This window comes from Alligator sinensis, unplaced genomic scaffold (assembly GCF_000455745.1).
Source record: "Alligator sinensis unplaced genomic scaffold, ASM45574v1 scaffold998_1, whole genome shotgun sequence".
In the NCBI taxonomy this organism is placed as follows: domain Eukaryota; kingdom Metazoa; phylum Chordata; order Crocodylia; family Alligatoridae; genus Alligator; species Alligator sinensis.
The window spans coordinates 439,330-458,261 of NW_005842630.1; the positions used below are offsets into that span (position 1 = coordinate 439,330).

Sequence of the window (18,932 nt, forward strand, 5' to 3'; positions counted from 1 at the left end):
CAGGCAGAATTGGGGCAGCTGAACCCAACAGTAGTCCCAGACCTGGTCAGTGGCTCATATTTCTAAATACACACATCCATTCAGTCAGACAGACCCCCTCCCACATTGCCTCAGTTAACTAACTGCAAGCCCAATGTGTTGTTGGATGGAGGTGATTCAGACAGATTCTCCCTGAACAGAACGTACGTTACCAGACAGGATTATCAGACAGAAAATTTTAGCCGGCAGTTCAGACTGACCTGCTTTAGCAAGGTTCAGATCCAGTTACCACGGCCAAGTTGGGAGCCTACGGGCAGTCCTCCTCCGAAACCCCAATAGAGATTTTGAATTAGGTCTCTTACCTCTCAAGTTTGGCGCCTCAGGGTTCGGGGGGGCAGTCCACGGTCCTCCTTCCTCAACACGTGTTCTGGATCTGAGTCACGGCACCAGGAATTGTCATGGAAACACACGCAGCATACTTTTGGGTCAGGTCAGCAGAAGCTTTTATTCAAATGAAACTACAGCTGTAGGGGGGACTCCAAAGTGACATGGATTTCCCAAGCACTTGGAAGGGGTTCCCCCCCAAGAGCAAAATCAGGAGGCTTATATACTTTTTAACAGTCGCTTACAACTCACGTGATCATATAGTGGAATTTGCTAGGAAAAGCAGCTACAAACAAACATTAGCTCATACTGCTGTGCTGTTATCAGGATGGGAACTATGGGGGAGACAAAGCAAGAACTAACACCCCCTTCTTGCACCTAGAAATCAGAGTTGTACATACTTTATTTTTTTTCTGCTATCTTCCAGGCCGCGGTGAGCGAAGCAGTTGCAGAGGAGTTACAAAGAACAAACACTTTCCCTTATCTGTTCTACTGTACAGAGCCAGCAATTCCCTACAAAGCGGTTATGTCATCTTATAACTTGTATGATCAAAGTTTAAGGCATTTATTTTTTTCTGATTCCACAATACCAAATCTCTTGATTTTCAAGAGTTTGTGTCTTGATTTTTGACACAGTGGAGTTGGCAATACTGCTTCAGGCACTAGCCCTCTCACACTCACTACCCTTTGTAACAACAAGCACAAAGATAAAATCATCCCTAGGGTGTTCTGGAGGTGTTTTGAGAGGCAGAAGAAGGTCCAAAAAAGATCACCAGGCCTGCAGATGGAGAGAAAATTCCCAGCAGAGTGTCTCTTTGGAGACTGGGGAAGAAAGAAAGCAGTGTAAAGGGGAGATACTCTGAGTGGGCTGAGGTGGCTGAGAAACATGGGTATTTTATTCTCCATTTTCCATTTCCACATCATTAGGATAGTCTTGGGGGAGCACAAGCATTTCAGACTCATACCAAGCTTTATTCTTCTCTTTCATTGCTGCAATTATGGCCACCAGGGAATAGCCAAACTCAACAATGCTGCAGGGCTGCCTCTTGTTTACATACTTATAACCTGCAGCATGCATGGCCACCAGCCGGCCAGCCGTGTCAAACACTGGGGAGCCAGAAGACCCCCCAAAGAAGCTGGTGTCATAAGTGACAACATCGGGATTGTTGACCACATCATGGAAACTTCTCTGGGTGAACATGTGGATGCACTCTCGGCCCTTAGGGCCCCCAGGGCCACAATTGTTGTCATTGCACGCTTCCTTCTCACCACACTTTACACGGTGGTTGCACACCCTTCCACGCTCACATACAGGAACCACAGTACAGCCATCTATGGATTTTTCTTGCCCATCTGGGTGGCCAATGATATAAATTACACCATTAAATGGCAGTGGGTAACTTAAGCACAGAAGACCTGCTGGGAACTCACTTGGTTCTCCTTTTAGTTTCAGGACAGCAAAATCCAGATCCCTGTCAGATATTTCAAACCAAGGTGCTAGCTTCAGCCAGCTGTTTTCTGAGGGACGTCCATCCTCATAAGAGAAAGTCACCTTGGCAGAGCGACTAATTATCAATGGCCAATACTTTTCCTCCACGCCTGGGCCAGTAATGAGACTCACCACATGATGGCAGGTGAGTATATAGTTACCTTGCAAGACAAAGCATGTGGCAGAGCCCCCTTCATTGCTGTCCCACGTTATGTACCCCACTGAGTCACTCCGTACACTGAGGCATTTAAACACCCTAACGAGCGTGGAGTTCTTTGTCTCCTTCCCAAAGTTCTCTTTGTACAATTTGAACACAGCTCCACTAGATTTGCCTTTTTTAAAGGCTTCTGAAAAGAACTCATCAATCACTTCACTTTGCTTTTTTAAGTCAGGATACAGTTCAAGGACAACAGATTTGAAGTAATCATAGGTCTTCTCCGGTACCTCTTTGGGAGCCATGGAAGACTGCTCATTCCCCAAATCATTCCTTGTCTTAGCTCGTCGCTTAATTTTAACCTCCACATCAAAGCACCTGTTGGCTAGACTGTCCACAGTATAGCGACTACATATAAACTTTTTGTTCTCTACCAACCCCCACTCTTCTTGCTCCAGTAATGGCAGAAACCGGCCATCTTTGCAAAGGGCGTCCTTGATGGTCTCCCCTTCTGGAGCAAAGACACACAGATTACAGCGATCTTTGGCAAGTTGTTGGCACCGGAGAATTCTGTGGCCTTGCAAAGAGCGGGTCTCCAACTTATTGCCAGTGGGAGAGACATAAAATATGATGCATTTTTTTTCCTTGATGTCATGCTGACAGTGTCTCGTCTCACCAGCATCTGCGCCCTTTTTCACAGCATAAAATTTAATTTCAAAATGTGAATTCTTAGGCAAGCATGCAAGTGGCATGCCCAAATTAACATAGCCTTCCACCCCTTTCTTTCCCAGTAGGTGCATCTCCTTGCCTTTCTCCTTGGCAACCCAAGCACAAATGACTTCTTGAGCCATCAGGACTGAGTAGATACTCTCGTGGACTTGGCCTTTCACCATATAATCGGTGCCTTCATTACCTAAGTTGACAGTGAATTCTTGCATCTCTTCAGTGGATTTGTCACAGGGGCTCTGTTTAGTTTGGTGGTCTCTGTCACTCGAAGAAGATGTACTTCTGAGAACCCGACCAGACACAGTGGCTTCTCCCTGCTGAATTGGCTTAAAAACAAAAACAAATAAAACAAACAAAATAAACCTATTGAAAATGAAGCTGGGTAAGTGTGTACATCTGAGAAGTGTGGCTGTGTGAAACAGCAGCGTTCTGCTTCAACATCCATTTAGATGGAACAGTGTTTTGTTTTGCATTTTGTTTCATTTAGAAAGCACTGTTCTGTTCCGTTTCATCAAAATGGTTTTGCTGTTTTGCTGTTTGGCCCATAGGCTATAATGGGGAAACATGAGACAGCCTATAACTTTGTCATTTCTTGCCTGATTGAGATGAAACTCGCAGGGGTGGTAGCCCCTTTTGAGGGCATGACGTCTGCCAAGTTTCAAGGAGAATAGGTGAAGGGGTTTCTAGGAAACTGCACCTCAGGCTACTGACAAACAGGAGCCAGGGAGCAGCATCCTGTGATCTGACAGGCAGATTGGGGGCCTGCACCCCCAGGAGGAGTCTGACAGCCCTCCTTCGGGCCCCTGGTCTGCCTGATGGATCACAGGATGCTGCTCCTGCTGCCTGGGAACCAGCGCTGGGGAACTGAACCCAGCTGGGGGAAGCGCCTCCTCCAGCCTGGCTGAGTTCCCGCGGGGAACTGAGCGTGGTGGCGGGAGGGTCTTCCCCCTGCTGGGCTCAGTTCCCAGCAGCTCCAGCCCCATGGAACTCAGCCTGGTGGTGGGAGGTGGAGCGCAGTGCCAGCTCTGCCTGGCTGAGCCAATAGAACTGCAGCCCAGAGGCTAGAGGTGGGGAGAGCCAGGGCTGTGCTCCCCATTGGGAGTGCAGCCCTGGCTCTTCCTTATTTCCCACCACCTGGCTGGCTGCTTTGAAATTTGAAACGTTTAGAAAATTTCAAAATGTTTTGACTGGCCTTGTTTCATTTCGAGGCTGTTTCGAAGCCCTGTTTCATTTTGTTTTCGCTGTTTCGAGCTCAAAACGAGTCAAAACAGCATCAAAATGAAACAGCCGGTGAAATTTCGCACAGAGAAGGACTCTGACCTGAGGAAGGATGGGAACATTTGGGAAAATATTGAAAACTAGTTTAGATTGTTAGTTTAGATTGTTTTCATTGAATATCTAGGGGTCAACCAACCCCGCCCCCCCCAATGGAACCCCCCCCAAAGCAGCGCACACTTGGGGAGCATGCACTGCTAAAAAGCAGAGCTGGGATACTCGGAGCCTACTGCGGCTGGCAGCCAAGCTCTGCCCAGCAGGATCACCATGGCTGCAGCACCCGGAGGCCAGGGGACCAACATCTATGCATGTCTGGACGCGCCCTATCTGATTCATTATTTGAACTCCTTCCCATTTGTCATTCATCTTCTATGCTCCTGGTGGTATAACATTTCTCTAGCTCCTCAATTACCATAAAGTTTTCAAAGTTAAATGGTATCTTATTGTCTAATACAATAATAACAATCAGAAAAAAAAAATTGTCTTCTCTGATATATCACAAATGCACATACAAGCATGCACACAAAAGAGAGAGTTCACCCTAACATACTTCTTTTTCTTTTGCTGGTCAGTTAACAGGGTTTTTGTGGAGGCAACAGCCTCCTCTCAATAAAAACAACAAAAATCCAAAACAGAACAATACATTGACCAGTACTAAGGCAGGTATATTATGAGGGCACTTTTGCACCTCTTTCTGAAGAGTTCAATGCTGGCCATTGTTGGAAGGATACCATATAACTTGCTTGTTCCAGAATGGCATGCCAGGTGTGTGCATTTGGAAAACAGGTTTCTTGTTTTAGGCACCAAGAGGTTAGGATCTGTTAAAAGCCATAAGTAACATACCATTAAATATTTTTTGATATTTCCATCCTTGTATGACTTCTGAGTCCGGGACAATTTTGATGTCTTCTTGGATGTCATGTTTACTCAGGAGGAACAATAACTTAATAATACAAGAAAAAAAATCACCTTTTGGGAATAGCTAGATGAAGAGACAGGTTATTCCCTCCCTGCTCTGCAACACATCAGTCTATTAGACTAACTCAGTGTTGCCAACTCAGGGTGGAGTCACTACTTCCTTGGTTTTTGTTACTGAAATAATGCCAAAAGGCAAATCAGAATTCACGAAAGCACATTTTTTATCATAATATTTTAAGATAATTTCATTGGTGTGGCCAAACTGCTTCCAGTTCCAGAGCTAATATGGGCAAACATACCTAAGATGCCCCTGTAAAGTGCCAGGCTCAGCAGCAGTGGTGCAGGACAAACTGCTGCTCAGCACTGGGAAAAAGTGATTCCTTCCCCTCCTGCTGCCTGCACTTCCTGGTGCAGCACTCTGAGCCTGCACAAGGCTGCCTGCATTTGCTTTGGATCCCCTGCTCTCTGCCTCCCCACAATCCTTTGGTCTCCCTCCACCACCACCACCCCATCCAACACCCTGCCCCCACACAGGCTCTTCCTACCCCACACTCTATGCACTCCAATACCTGCAGGTCCAAGTAGGTTTCTTCAGGCTGTATGGGCCACTGCAGATTGGCTAAAGGATACGTAATTAGGCAGAGCAGGAACAGCACTTTCCCAGCTGATTGGCTGTCCAGGGCATAGCCACAGGGCCAGGGCCAGGAGGCTGATCTTTTTGCACGGCAGGGCTCTATGCACGAGATAAAAGTGTGTAGTAACTTGGTTCCGTTTCCTGAGTGAGTTAAGTCAAGCACATGGTGTTCCACACCAGATTCCCCTTCTCTAACGACTTTCCTTTCATGTCCCTAAGATATTTTGATTCATCTAGAATTTTTTCCCCCCTAAACGTCTCATGATCTCTGCAGCTCTTTCATCCAGCACCCTCCAGAGGCCAATTACTGGACGACTTCCTTTTCCACTGTTCTCTGTCATTCTATCCCACCCTTTTCTGGGAAATCCTTCTTCGTCAGCAGAAAAAAAAATTCTGTTTCTTTTACATCAAGCGCAGCCAAGCCACTTCCTGTTATTTTGTACAACTCAAGGCTTGGTAATTTTGGGTGGCTCCTGGAGTTCTTAACTCCTGGATTGTCTGTACATTAACACTTTAAAGTGGTTTGTACCTGAAAGCTTGCAAAGCATTTTTCCAATTAGTTTAGTTGGTCTAATAAAAGGTATCAGATTTACCCAAAGAACCTTGTTTGCCTATGTCCTTAAACCAACACACCTACAACCAACACCCCTAAAGTGGTTTTAATCACTTGTTATGTGGCTCAAAGTTATGCAGTTCTAGTGCAGAATTATCTCTGATCCACACTACCCAGCTCCAGTTCCATTAAGGTATGATCACTCCCCACAGATGTGCCACCCAAATTGAAGTCCTTCAGGATCCCAGGATCTTTCACGCCCCTGCACATACAGCAGGGTGGGATCCTGTCCTGGTTTACCAGCCCTCTAGCTGCAACTCACAGCTTCTAGTAGAAGTCACAGCTGTGAAGTGGGGGACAGTCTGAGAATGTTTCTAGGCTAAGGGTGTGACTGCTCCAAACTCCAAGTTAGCACTAACAGCGATTGACATTTGTGCGGTTCACAGTGTAAGGTGTAACAAGCCACTCAGTGACTAACTGTAAAGGAACAGACAGCCCCAAACCTAAAATGGTAAGTTTATGAGCTTCTTAATTGACATAATAAAATTAAAAGAGAAAGTATTTTAATCACCTTTACAGGCTCCCTTATGGTGTTACAAAGAACTGAGGAGAGAGCGTACCTGCATGTGGATGCTGATAGTGACCTCTTCTAGTTGAAAACAGGAGTGCTTTGTTGTTTGCTCGGTGTATGTCCTGCACAGTTCAAAAACAAGGGAGAGTCTCCTGGAGCAGTGCTAATTTTTCTGAGTACAAGGAACTGCCTTTGGCTCCTGATGCCCCTATGACTTCTATCCAGGCTCAGTGGTGTGCAGCAAGGTATGACCCATTGATTGCAGAATTAGCAACAGCCTTCTTAAGAGGCAAGGAATCTTGTGGGCAATTTCTTACTGGCATAGGCGACTGGTAGGGGGTGCACGGGAGTGCACGTGCCCCCCCGAAAGGGCCGGTGACCCCCCGATGGCCGACACTGATGCTGTCAATAGGGCTGGTGCCCCCCGTGACAGGGCCACCACTGTCGGTGGCTTCTGCGGGTGCCCTTCCAGATTCAGGAGGTACCATTTACTCATGCTTACTGGTCCCACTGCATGGCTGAGATACACATTTCTGGGTATCACAGAACCATTCCTTAGACTTCTGGGAGAGAAGCAGCCCCCCCCTATTTGTATCAGTATTCAATTTGGTCCTTTCAGACTAGTAGTCTCTTCTGTGGGCACATCTACACCAGACACTTACTGTGCAGTAGCCTAATAACACTGGGAACAAGGCCTGAGCAAATGCTGGGATAGGTCCAGAGCTGCAGCACTCCTTGGTGAATACAATGGGAGCACCATCTCATGGGTCACAACAGGGCAGAAATGTGGAGGAATTTCTCTCAACCTAAGCACTGGATGCTGAATTCCCCCCTGAGCATTGTGTTCCTTCTGTGGGGCTAAGTAAACCCATGTCCTGATGAGTGTAGGGTTGCAGTCATCCTTATGCATCCAGCACCAGTGGAAGGGTGCACCAGGCTGCCCATGACAACCAGCTGTGCGCAGCAGCCCTGGAGAGGCATGGTGCTGGGAGGTTGTGGCTGTGCTAGCTATGGGGACATTTGGACATTGTGTCACCAACAGCTCTGGCATGAACTGTCCCAGCAATTGCTCTGATTTGGGGGGCATAGAGGAGGGTGTTGGCACTGGATTTGGACCCAACCCCTATACCTTTGTTCCAGATGAGCGCAACCCTCAGACTGTCCACAACACCTGCCAGTTGATAATAGGCGAGTTTATTGGTACAGAGCGATAACAAAAACCAGCAATATAAACAATTCTATATCTACCAATCCTAGGGCTGTCATCAGAGTCAAAGTACATTTGGTCATGATGCAGGCTCCACTCTGAGGCTCTCTCTCTTAGGTGTCAGCAGTCTGGAGGCGGGATGCCGAGGCCCACAGCCCCCCTCCACTGGAGTGCATGAGACAGCCTGCTTGTGTGTGCCCTCAGTCCATGGTGGCCTCAGGGATCCTTCCCGGGGGGGGGGATGGGGACCCCTTTCAGGAAGGTGAGGGCCAGGGAGGGACTATTTGTTAATCTCAAGTCTTTGCTTTTGTATTCCCCTTCCCCCTTGATGACTCCTGATGATTCTTCATCCATGGCTATCTCTGGTTGGTTGTCTCTCTGTGGTCACACGTCCACATAGCCTTCCGGGCCTTTTCCTAATTTGGTCTGTTCCCCCAAAACCAGGACACAGGCCCCCCTGCTTTCTGAGACCTTGTAGCTGGTGTCACTTATCTCATGTTATGGGACAGTATGGTACATACTTCCTTGGTTCCCAGGCTGCATGTCCTTGTTGTGTTAGACAACCTGCCTGCCTTGAAGGCTGTGATCTTGTATTATGGCATGCTCCCCTCAATCCTCAGGCTACGTCCATCTGTTAGCCTTGTTGTGCTAGATAGCCTGTCTGCCTCCAGGGCTATAGGGAACTCTGTGTGTGAAACCCAAGCTCTTAGAAATCCAGTTAACCCCTGCTGCCCATCTTGACCCCTTATAATACATATATCTATATCTAAAAGCCAATTTCCCCCAAAACAGACCTTTAAATGCCATGTTTCAGCCAACAGAGGAGGGTGCTATATGTCAGCTGTTATCTGACCAGAGAGAAGGCAGGGGCAAGAAAAAAGGAGCAGGGGAAATGCTGTGGGGAAATGGTAGGAGATTGCTGATGGAGAAAGAGAGAGAGAGAGAGAGAGAGAGCGGGAGAGGGAGATCGCCTCTGGCAAAGCAGGCTGCCCTGAGCTGGAGCCAGCAGAGAAGGGATCCCCTGAGGCATTGGCGATAGGTAGGGGGTGCACACGGGTGCACGCGCACCCCTTGATCATGGTGGTACACCCCTTGTGAAAAGGCGCTGCCGACACTGTCAGCAGTGCCTGCGGGCGGTCACTACTTGCCACTCCATCTCCCTTCCTGCCGACACCACCAGTGGCATATGCAGGCAGTCTGCGATCACTGTTGACCATTGCTGCCACTGCCGGCAGTGTCTGCAGGTAGTCACCAGCCACTGGTCAGCGCTCGCCACCCCCACCGTCAACAGTGCTGTGGCTGCCTGTGGGAGCTTGCCGCCGCTATGCTCCCACCGCTGCCAGCGCCACCACTGCCTGCGGGAGCTCGCTGTGTGGCCCCAGCCTCCAGGGGCACGTGGCATTCATGCCCTGAGGCAAGGGGAGGGGAGCTCCAGAACAGGTGAGCAGCTCCCTCCTAAGAGACCTTATGGTCGGTGACTAACCAATCTAAGTAGCTGACTGACTTGGGTTGAGGGGTGAAGCCTGGATCATGGCTCCCAAAGGGTAATAGGAGTGATTGTATTTCAGGGTAGGGCAGCCTCTGAGAAGGAGGGGAACAGCCTGTGGGAAGAAAGATGTGTGTGGGTGGGATCGAGGGTTGTGGCAGCATGGAGAAAGCCCCTGCTCACCTCGTAAAAGAGGAACTGTCAGGTCAGGAAATAAACCACGTACACCAGGTGAGCAGTGAGTCACTGGCCCTCACAGCAGGAGGAACGCAGAAGGCAGGAGGCGTGGAGGGCTTGGGGAACTTCGATGTGGGGGCAGGGGATCAAATCCAAACTTGTCCTATCCGTAAGAGTCTACTCAATTTGTAATTCTGCAGATTTTGTGGAAAACACACAATATGGGATTGTCCGGGAATTCAGCAACTTAATAAAATGCTGGCTCCCCAGTGGGAGCCAGTGGTCCCAGCTGCCGCTGTGGCCTGGCCTCGCAGCCTGCCTCAGCGGGGTGGTGATGTGGGAAGGCATTGGCAAGCGGGGTGGTGTGAAGGGCAGCAGTCGCCTCGCTGAGGGCTGCTCCACCTGGCTCCAGCTACGCACAAGATGGCGACCACCCCTTCGTTCCCTCCTCCCCTCACCGGTGCATAGGCACCTACTTTACTGGATTGTTTTATAAAGGTAAGCATAAATTAGTATTTCTAAACTTTTTGTACAACTCTGCATATATTTTACTTTGTTATATATCGTGCATGAGCTCATGCAGGAAATATCTGCCGAATCTGCTATTTATACTACGACCAACCCACAAAACTTGTTTAGGTTCTCTGCAATTTAAGTAGCCCCCTACTTATTTGGGAGCACCAAGGCTCAGCGGAAGGAGAACTGCAGTCTTCTAGCCATGAATGCCGCATGCCCCCAGAGGCTGGGGGGCATGGCAAGCTCCCACAGGCAGTGGCGGCGCTGTTGGCGGTGGGAGCGTGGCGGAGGTAACCAGGGAGCTCCCGCAGGCAGCTGCAGCACTGTTGGCGGTGGGGAGAGTGGGGTGGCGAGTGCCAACCAGTGGTTGGCAACCACCTGCAGACAGCGCCGGAAGTGTCAGTGGCGAAGGAGTTGGGGGTGGCGAGCAGCGACTGCCCACAGGCACCGCCAACAGTGTCAGTGGCACCTTTTTGCAGGGGGTGCACTGCCACGCTCAGGGGGTGCACGTGCTCCCGTGTGCACGCCCTCCGCGTCACCAATGCTTCTAGCCCTGCCAGAAACATGTTGCCCAGCATGCGGAAGCAGGGATCCCTGTGGGGAGGAAGTCCTCGGCAGCCCTACCCTGTTCCAGCCCTGTGAGAAGAGCTGTGATCTTCAGACACCTGCAGAAACAGGAAGTGAAGCAAGGAAGAAGTGAGAGAGGGGAACAGGGTTGGCCAAGGCTGACTGGCTCCAAGCACTGTGGTGGGGGGAAGGGCTCCTTGCGCAGGTTGGAAGTCATAAGTACATTCACAAACACAGGCATATTTATGTGCGCACACATGTATGCACACCCACACACATTCATGCATGCACCCACACACCCACACACACACACACCATCTCCGAATTAAAACAACAGGTGGGTGGTTTCACATGATTGGACAGCCGTCATACAGCTACCAGCATGGACAACAGCTGGATTGTATTCAGTAAGCCCATGGGAGCTCTTTATCTAATGAGAAGGTTAAAGGCTGCTCCGCGAGAAAGGAGCTGGCCCCAAGGGTTAGGGGAGGCCACAGATCACAGCTAAGTTACCTGCATGTGGGCTGTAGCATCTCCAGCTCCATGTCCAAGCTGTGATTCAGGCTGAGGATTTGGAGATGTCCCAGCACCAGCCACGGCACAATCACTTTAGGAAGCACATGCACAGTTGAGACAGAGTATAAATCCGTGAGGCTCTAGGGCGTTTCTGCCAGCTGAGATTCACTGGAACTTTGCTGAGTTGCACCAGCTGAGGGGTTGGTCCAGAGTTTTTCTTTTCTGTTACAAGCATAATTTTAGATGGTCACACATTTCCTCTCTAGATCTCTTCGGCCTTGGCAAGAGAAGGCTGAGAAGTGATCTTATGGCTGCCTATAAATTCATCAGGGGAGGGCAGCAGGGAATAAGAGATGCTCTATTTACTAGGGCACCCCCTGGAGTAACTAGGAACAATGGCCACAAATTGATGGAGAGCAGACATTAGACAGAGAGCAACATTGATGGAGAGCAGACATCGGTTGGACATTAGAAAGAACTTCACGGTAAGGGTTGCCAGAATCTGGAATGGGCTTCCAAGGGAGGTGGTGATATCCCCTACCTTGGGGGTCTTCAAGAGGAGACTGGACAAGCACCTAGCTGGGGTTGTCTGACCCCAGTGCTGTTTCCTGCCCAGGGCAGGGGGTCGGACTCAATGACCTACAGAGGTCCCTTCTGACCCTAACATCTATGAATCTATGAATACACATGCACACAAGTTCTGTGCACACATATCCATGTATGCCCACACATTCTGCATATATACACATGCATCTTGCATGTACATATGCACACATTCTACACATTCACTTCCCCTGAAGCACACATTCTGTACAGTCATGCATGAACATACAGACACTTCCCCAGCAAAGCCCCTGTTCACTTTCATGCTGTGTGAACACCCTTTCCCTCATAACCTGGGAAAGTCCCTGCCAGGCAGAGCTGTCTGAGCTCCGCCCATCCCTCCCTGCTGAGAGGTTTAAGTTTCGATTCTCTGTTTTCACGTACTAGAAATTCCAGGACTGAGACCAGCCCTCTTGCATCTGATTCCCTGGGACTGGGTGAGGAGGACGGATTTCCCCAGGGGAAGTGCTGCTAAACAGGGAGGTTGCTGGCTGGGGCTGGGAGGGTGGTTTGAGGGTATTTTCCTCTTGGTAGGGCAGAGTGAAGTCAGATGACTGTGAGTCAGCCCCCTCCCCTGCCTGTCTTCCACTTGTGCACTGTGATTGGACAATGCAACGATTCCTCTCCCGCAACTATTCCCCCCCCCCCCCCCTCCCCCCCCCCAATCTCTTCTATAAATTCTTTTGAAAATCAAAGACTTGCTGATGATGGGGAGAAAGATTTGAGCAGGCATCTGGGTAACAGCTGCTCAGAGGAGACACATTGAGTGAGAAGCAAGAGACTCATCTCCTAGGGAGAGCTTCTCCCCAGGATGTGCCCAGCCAGGGCAATGTGGCTTTGGGCTCTGCTGAGCATGACAGTGGCTGTCAGCACGGAGCCTGGGTTCTTAGCCTGCAAAAGGGCCCTGAATGTGAGTGTGTTGGAGGTGCTGCCAGGTGGGGGCTGGGACAACCTGCAGAATGTGGAGATGGGCAGGGTGCTAGACCTTACATACACCCAGTGCCGGACCACCGAGGACAGCGAGTACCTCATTCCTGATGGGGTGGATGTGATACCATTGCGGGAGAGTGCTGTGGAAGTGCATTCAGAGCTGATCGAGAATTGGCTCTCCTACACTGATGCCTTTGCTGGCTCCATCAATGCCGAGGCCTCATTTCTGGGCATTCTCAATGGCAGGTTCTCTGACAGCAACCAACAGACCAAGACCCATAATGTCTACGATCAGACAGTCACCACCCGTGTGCAGGTGAGGCACCACATCTACTCAGTGCAGGCCCAGCCTCCTTTTGCCCTGCACCCTGCTCTCCGCAGCCAGCTCGTGGACATTGGCAACCTGCTGGAGAACAACCGGAGCCGGGCAGCTCAATACCTAGCAGAGCTGCTGGTGCTCCGCTATGGTACCCATGTCCTGACCAGGCTGGAGGCTGGAGCCAGCTTGATCCAGGAGGACCAAGTCAAACGGACCTTTGTCCTGGACAAAGTAGCCCAGAAGTCAGCTGTCACTGCCTCGGCCTCAGTCACCTTTTTCAGCAAGGTCAATGTGGGCATCGGAGCCTCTGCACAGGTGCAGGATGAGCTGACAAAGGACTATATGGAGAACACAGTGGACTCCCGGGTTGCAAGTCATGGTAGTGTGCCCTTCTACCCGGGCATCACCCTTCAGAAGTGGCAGGAGGGGATTCCTAACCACCTGGTGGCCATTGGCCGGCGTGGCTTGCCCCTGTCCTTTTTCCTCACGCCTGAAGCTCTGCCTGAGCAGCCAGTGCCCACAGCCACAGTGGAGCGTGCTATCCGTCTCTACTATGCCATCAACACTCACCCAGGTTGCGTGAACACCGACTCCAGCAACTTTGACTTCCAAGCCAATGTGGATGACGGGTCATGCCATGCAGCCAGCACCAACTTCACTTTCGGGGGCATTTTCCAGGAGTGTGTGGGTGTGTCGGGTGAGGACGTGGAGGCACTGTGCCAGCCCTACCATACACGTAACCCACTGACAGGCAGCTTCTCTTGCCCAGCTGGCTTTGGGTCTGTCCCACTACATGCAGAAGAGCGCACAGCCAGCCAGCCCCGGACTGAGTGCAGGGAGCAGTGCTACACCTGCTGGCTGTTCTTCACCTGCTGCCAGAAGGTCTGTGGCGTCCGCTACTACACCACTACTGTTCGGTTCACAGCTAGCTGGTGTGCTGCCAGCAGCTCCGTGCCCCAGGGCTCAGGCTTCCTATTTGGTGGGCTGTACAGCCCTGGGCAGGAGAACCCTATCATGGGGGCCCCTGCCTGCCCTGCCAACTTCTACCCACTGCAGCTCTTTGAGGGCCTGAAGGTGTGTGTAAGCAATGACTATGAGATGGCAACCCCCTTTGCCGTGCCCTTTGGAGGCTTCTTTAGCTGCCAGGCTGGCAACCCCTTGGCTGGGCTCCGTCAGGGGCAGAGCCCAGGGCTCCTGCAGGATTTCTTCTACCAGGAGGCCCCCACCGACTACCCCATGAAGTGTCCCAAGGGGTACAGCCAACACAAGGCCTACCTCAGCGACGGCTGCCAGGTCATGTATTGCCTACAGGCTGGGGCGCTCTTTGCCAAGCAGCTGGCCCCCATCAAGCTGCCCCCCTTCCTGCGCCCGCCGCCTCCCAACATCAGTCTGGTAGAGACTATCCTGGTGCAGCTGAACAGCAGCCAAGCCTGGGTCAAGCTGCAGGGCAGCAGGCATTGGCGGCCAGCTAACACCACCGATGAGCAGGAAATGATTCAACTCTTTGAGGCACAGTCCAGCTCAAGACTCTCAGGGGGTGCTGTGGCTGGCATCGTGGTGGCTATGATCATGGTGCTGGCAGCTGTCATTGGGGTCATCTATGGCACCCGGAGATACAAGAGCAGGGGGTATCAGGAGTTGCGATCCAGCTGTTCAGCACAGGAGTCAGGAAGATATGAATCTACTGCTGTGGCAGCTCCCCAGATCAGCTCAGCTTGAACCCCCTGTCACCATCCTTGGACTCAGTCTCCTGGGGCTGGGGCTGGGTCGAGGCAGCTGATGGTCCACAGGCAAGGGGCTGGGGCAGGGGGAGGGGCATGGTAGAGCTGGGGGAGAAGCAGGGATTAATTGCAATTTCTAAGAATTAGTGTGACAAGTCAGGCTGGGGCAGTACTTTAGTCCCTTGGGGAAGGTGGTTGCACCTTTAGGAGACAATCTGTCTGTTTATCACTGCTGTAGCAATACTCCTAGTGATAGCAACCTATAGGTTCCTGCAAAGTGGAATACCAGCAGTAGTAGGGATGATTTTGAGGGTGAAACCAGAAAGCTCAATGTGCTTGGAGAATTTTGCAATAGCTCTGAGCGCATACTGCATCACAGGGCTGCAAACAGCAGTACTGAGCATACTGCTTTTGTAATAAAGATGGAAGTTCTGCAATCCAAGTGGAGCCCCTTTATTATTGCACATAGCTCTGTGCATGAAGCACTAGCAATCAGCCAGGTGTTCCTGGTATGGCCCCAACAAGGCGATGCTGCATTCACCAAGGGAAACAAAGGAGAGCGGTTGTCTGGCAGTGACAACATCCATACCTGGACTGGAAGTGTCCGTGTGCCCGTATGGAACATGGGATTGCCAAGCCCACAGGGAGAGGAGAGGCAGGCGACTGTCACAGAGAATGGTGAGGTTGGCTTTGAAATCAAGATCAACCAAGGAATGCAGTTTGCAGTCTCCCCCCCCGGCCTCTCACCCACTGTGCGCCACATTTTGCTTTCTGGTATATATTAGGGGTCATGATTTCAAGAGGTTCTCTGCAGCCTGGTGGGGTGAAATTTAAAAATATATATATTAAAAAAAAGGAAGTTGTGGAAATGAGCAGGGCATCAGGTGACTGCAGGTCCCTTTTACACAGTTTGTGGAGGGGAGCTCTGTGGAACAGGATGTGTGGTTGCAGGGGTAAAGAAGGAGGAATTGGTTACCTGTTGGAGATCTATGTCCCCAAATTGAAGGGTAAGATCCCATAGCATAGACAGACAAACAACTGTTGGCAGGGTGGGGACAGGGGAAGGGAAGGAATGTACATAAGGTTTGGGAGCTTAAGGACACCAAGATGCTTGCTGATGGGAGCAAGACAGGGTCAGGGGCTGTCAGCAGAGATGAGCCAGCAGGTTGGAGCAGGTGCAACATGGGGAGAGGGCTCTAAGGGCCAGGGTGGGATTTGATGAAGGCAGGGGGTTTATGGAGGGCTGGGGCAGGCAGGTTAGAGAAGTCGCTCCATACTAAGGGCTAATGGCCCCAGGAGACACCAGCTGGGCCCCAGCCATATCTAGTATGTTCTGTTCTGGGGAATGGATTTCAAGGGGCTGGGGAGACAGAGAGACAGCCAGACAGATTCTGGGATGAAAGAGCAGTCCCAAGCCCAACAGGTTAAATGGAAATCACTTCACGCTTGCTCCCCCCTCCCCGCAATGAGTGTTATTGTGGACGGAATGTAAACCCCATCAATAGGTCAAACAAAGCTGAAACAGCTGAATAGCTAAATGCTCCTAACACACGATCGTATCCCAGTAAACCCATAGCCTTACCTTGCTGCTTGGAGCCAGAGCTGGGGCAGTGGTTATGGAGAGAATCCCACATCTTATGGGCTAGTCAAGGAAGCCACAAGGCAGAAGGGTTGAGTGGGCAGTGCCCAGAGAAGCATGGGCATGAAGCAGCAGCCCCAGATGCTGACTTGAGAGGTGGGAGCAGAGCAGAAAAATAATAGCCTTTCCTTTCATCACACAATCCTGCTCCATAGCCATAGCTGAAGCTGGAAATCACCACTACCCCCATGCATCCTGCTGCTCCTGGGGCCTGGCTGCCTTGTTACGACTCTGTGGCCATGTCTCTGTTCCAAGTCGTGACTCACTGAGCAGCCTCAGGGCCAGTCAGTGACACTCTTCTCCTCCCACCTCACAATTCCTCACTTTCAACCTGGGAAAGGAGTAATATCCTCTCCCTGGACAGTGCAGCGGAGGTGGGGGGAGAAGGTAAAGCAAGTTCACTCCATGTGAAGACCGCAACCCTATTGCAATGGCCGTGGCATTCCCCTCTGCACCTGCACACAAGAGAGATCACATACGTAGCTCAGTGCCCCCTATGACCCATATGGGCAGGGTGGGGAGTGGAGGGTCTTGACTGTTTCAAACTACAAGGAAAAACCCCAGCTAGCAGCAGACCCACTAGTAGCACAGGGTTTAGGTGGCTTCTGCAGCCTGTGCTGAGCAACCTGCTGCTGCCCAGATAGGCTGCTATAGCCTTGGACAGTATAAACCTGTAGCTAAGACAGGACTATTGCTGCCCTCTAGAGGTGTTAAGCGGAACAGGCCACCCCTATTTCCCCAGCCTCCTCAAATCAAGCCAGCACACCGTGTTTGAAACACACTCTCCTTTATTCTCTCTTAAACAGCTCAAACCACTTCTCATCCCCACATTTCTGGACATTTAAAATCTTGCTAGGTTCTAAATATTCTCATTATCCAAAAATATTTTCTATGAGAAACTTTTCTATGAGGGGAGGATTTTTTTGTAATATCTTCTATTGGACCAACTGTATGGGTTGGAGAACCGTGGAAGGGCACTTTGTGCCCAAAAGCTTGTCTGGAAGCTCTCCCTGCTATACAGTTGGTTCAATAAAAGGTATCACAAAGAACCCTCAACTCATGCACATTTTTTCTGGATCATCACAGCTACAGCGACACTCTGACCCTGCTACAAACTTTTCTTCGGGGATTGAAAAAGTAATCATCTTATTCCAGTGCAGTTTTCTTCACAGTGCATTCTGCTACTCTCCTGGAAAACCAAGAGTATCTTCTCATGCTAAAAACAGCCACTAACTTTAACCTATGGGAGAACTCGAGATCACAATGGAAAACCCAGATGGCAAAATTAGAGATCACAAAGTTTTATGGGACTCCAAGAATCCCTGTTAGTACCGTTAGAGATTAAATTCTGTCCGGTTTTTCAAAAGCAAAAATCGCAAAACCTGTCAGACCCAAAATGTTTCAAAGCTAAAATGACTTCTGTTAGAACTGTTTATCCAAATGTATAAGAGCTACATTAGAGGAACTGTGTTTAAAAGTGACTTGCAAAGGCAAGAAGGAAATCAGATATTCTACTCCTTCATAAAAATCCTAATTATATACTAAAAATTAATAAAAAGCTTGTTATAGATGCATAGCTAGAAGGCCTTAATGGTTTATTTTTTGACATGCAGAATTTTTTTTTTTGCTTTGTTTCTTTTTTTTTCACTTTCAAAATATGAAGTTTACTGATGTTTATTGTGTCTGGTTTTACGGAAGGACCGGGGCAGAGAGTAGGCTAGCGTTTGGATCTCTTTCAGAACTCAGTTGAACAGGGAGAACTTTCCTTCAAAGTGTCTGTTGGGCATTAGTTTTAAATCCATTCTTAAAAGAAATTTGGACGTAATTCAATTCCTTCTGGCATAATTAGGTCACTAGCATAGAATCTCTAATGCAGAACCTCACTTGTTTTCCAATTTTTTTCAGAGAATCAACCAGGAAAAGCAGAAGCAGCAGCAAGAAAGGAACATTTAATGGGATATGGGGTGTGGGAGAGAATCTCACACATTTGAGGCCTTCTCTGTACATGGCACATGAGCTACCTAACTCCCTGGCACCAGAGCAGAAAGCTGAGGTGCCTTTGGGTGAGACCCTGAGTCCAGCAGCATCTAGGAATCCCTAGGCAAGGCATTTCCACATAACTACACTAACAGGTCTTCCTTCCCTCTTATCCCACTCCAGACTTTTCACTGCCCCTCTCAAACAAGCCCCTGTCACCCTTCTCACCCACCCCCAGGTTCTTTACCACCCTTGTTCCAATGCACTGAAAGACAGTGCATCCTAGTGGCAGGAACTTGCTTGAAGGTGTCCCTGCCTAGAGACTTGCTTATTTCTGCACACCCCTTGCTTTGGGACCTGCTAAAGTCCAGTGTGATACCAGGCATAGGAGGCACAGCTCAAGTGGCAGGACAGCAAGGAAAAATGGGCGCTGGACAGAGGGCACTGGGATCTGGCCTAGGCAGGAGCCACTTAAGAGGCTAGGCCTCCCACTGCCATGAACACACCCTTCCAGCACTGCACCATCATGCTTACCCCCTGGGAGTAGGTCTATGCTCCAAAGTGGAACAGCCTAACCCTGTGATCCCTACC

General features: G+C 50.0%; 2 protein-coding genes across 2 annotated transcripts; one reads left to right on the forward strand and one right to left on the reverse strand.

Annotated features, from left to right (window-relative positions):
* Positions 1 to 532: 532 nt before the first annotated feature.
* LOC102382504 (protein FAM111A-like) lies at positions 533 to 5,894 on the reverse strand. The gene is made up of 3 exons (XM_014524580.2): positions 5,495 to 5,894; positions 4,851 to 4,950; positions 533 to 3,058 (listed from the first exon to the last, which is right to left on the reverse strand). Exons 2-3 carry the CDS (start codon positions 4,926 to 4,928, stop codon positions 1,259 to 1,261), a joined length of 1,878 nt encoding a protein of 625 aa, XP_014380066.1. The 5' UTR covers positions 4,929 to 4,950; positions 5,495 to 5,894; the 3' UTR covers positions 533 to 1,258.
* Positions 5,895 to 12,443: 6,549 nt separating this feature from the next.
* LOC102382670 (macrophage-expressed gene 1 protein-like) lies at positions 12,444 to 17,923 on the forward strand. Its single transcript, XM_006033408.3, has one exon. The coding sequence runs from the start codon at positions 12,567 to 12,569 to the stop codon at positions 14,721 to 14,723; it is 2,157 nt and encodes a 718-aa protein (XP_006033470.1). The 5' UTR covers positions 12,444 to 12,566; the 3' UTR covers positions 14,724 to 17,923.
* The last annotated feature ends 1,009 nt before the right edge of the window (positions 17,924 to 18,932 follow it).

Coding starts and splice junctions, on each gene's coding strand:
- LOC102382504 (XM_014524580.2), bottom strand. CDS start 4,928: ATGACATCCAAGAAGACATCAAAATTGTCCCGGACTCAGAAGTCATAC. Junction 3,059..4,850: donor ATATCAAAAAATATTTAATG/GTATGTTACTTA, acceptor TTTGTTTTTAAG/CCAATTCAGCAGGGAGAAGC.
- LOC102382670 (XM_006033408.3), top strand. CDS start 12,567: ATGTGCCCAGCCAGGGCAATGTGGCTTTGGGCTCTGCTGAGCATGACA.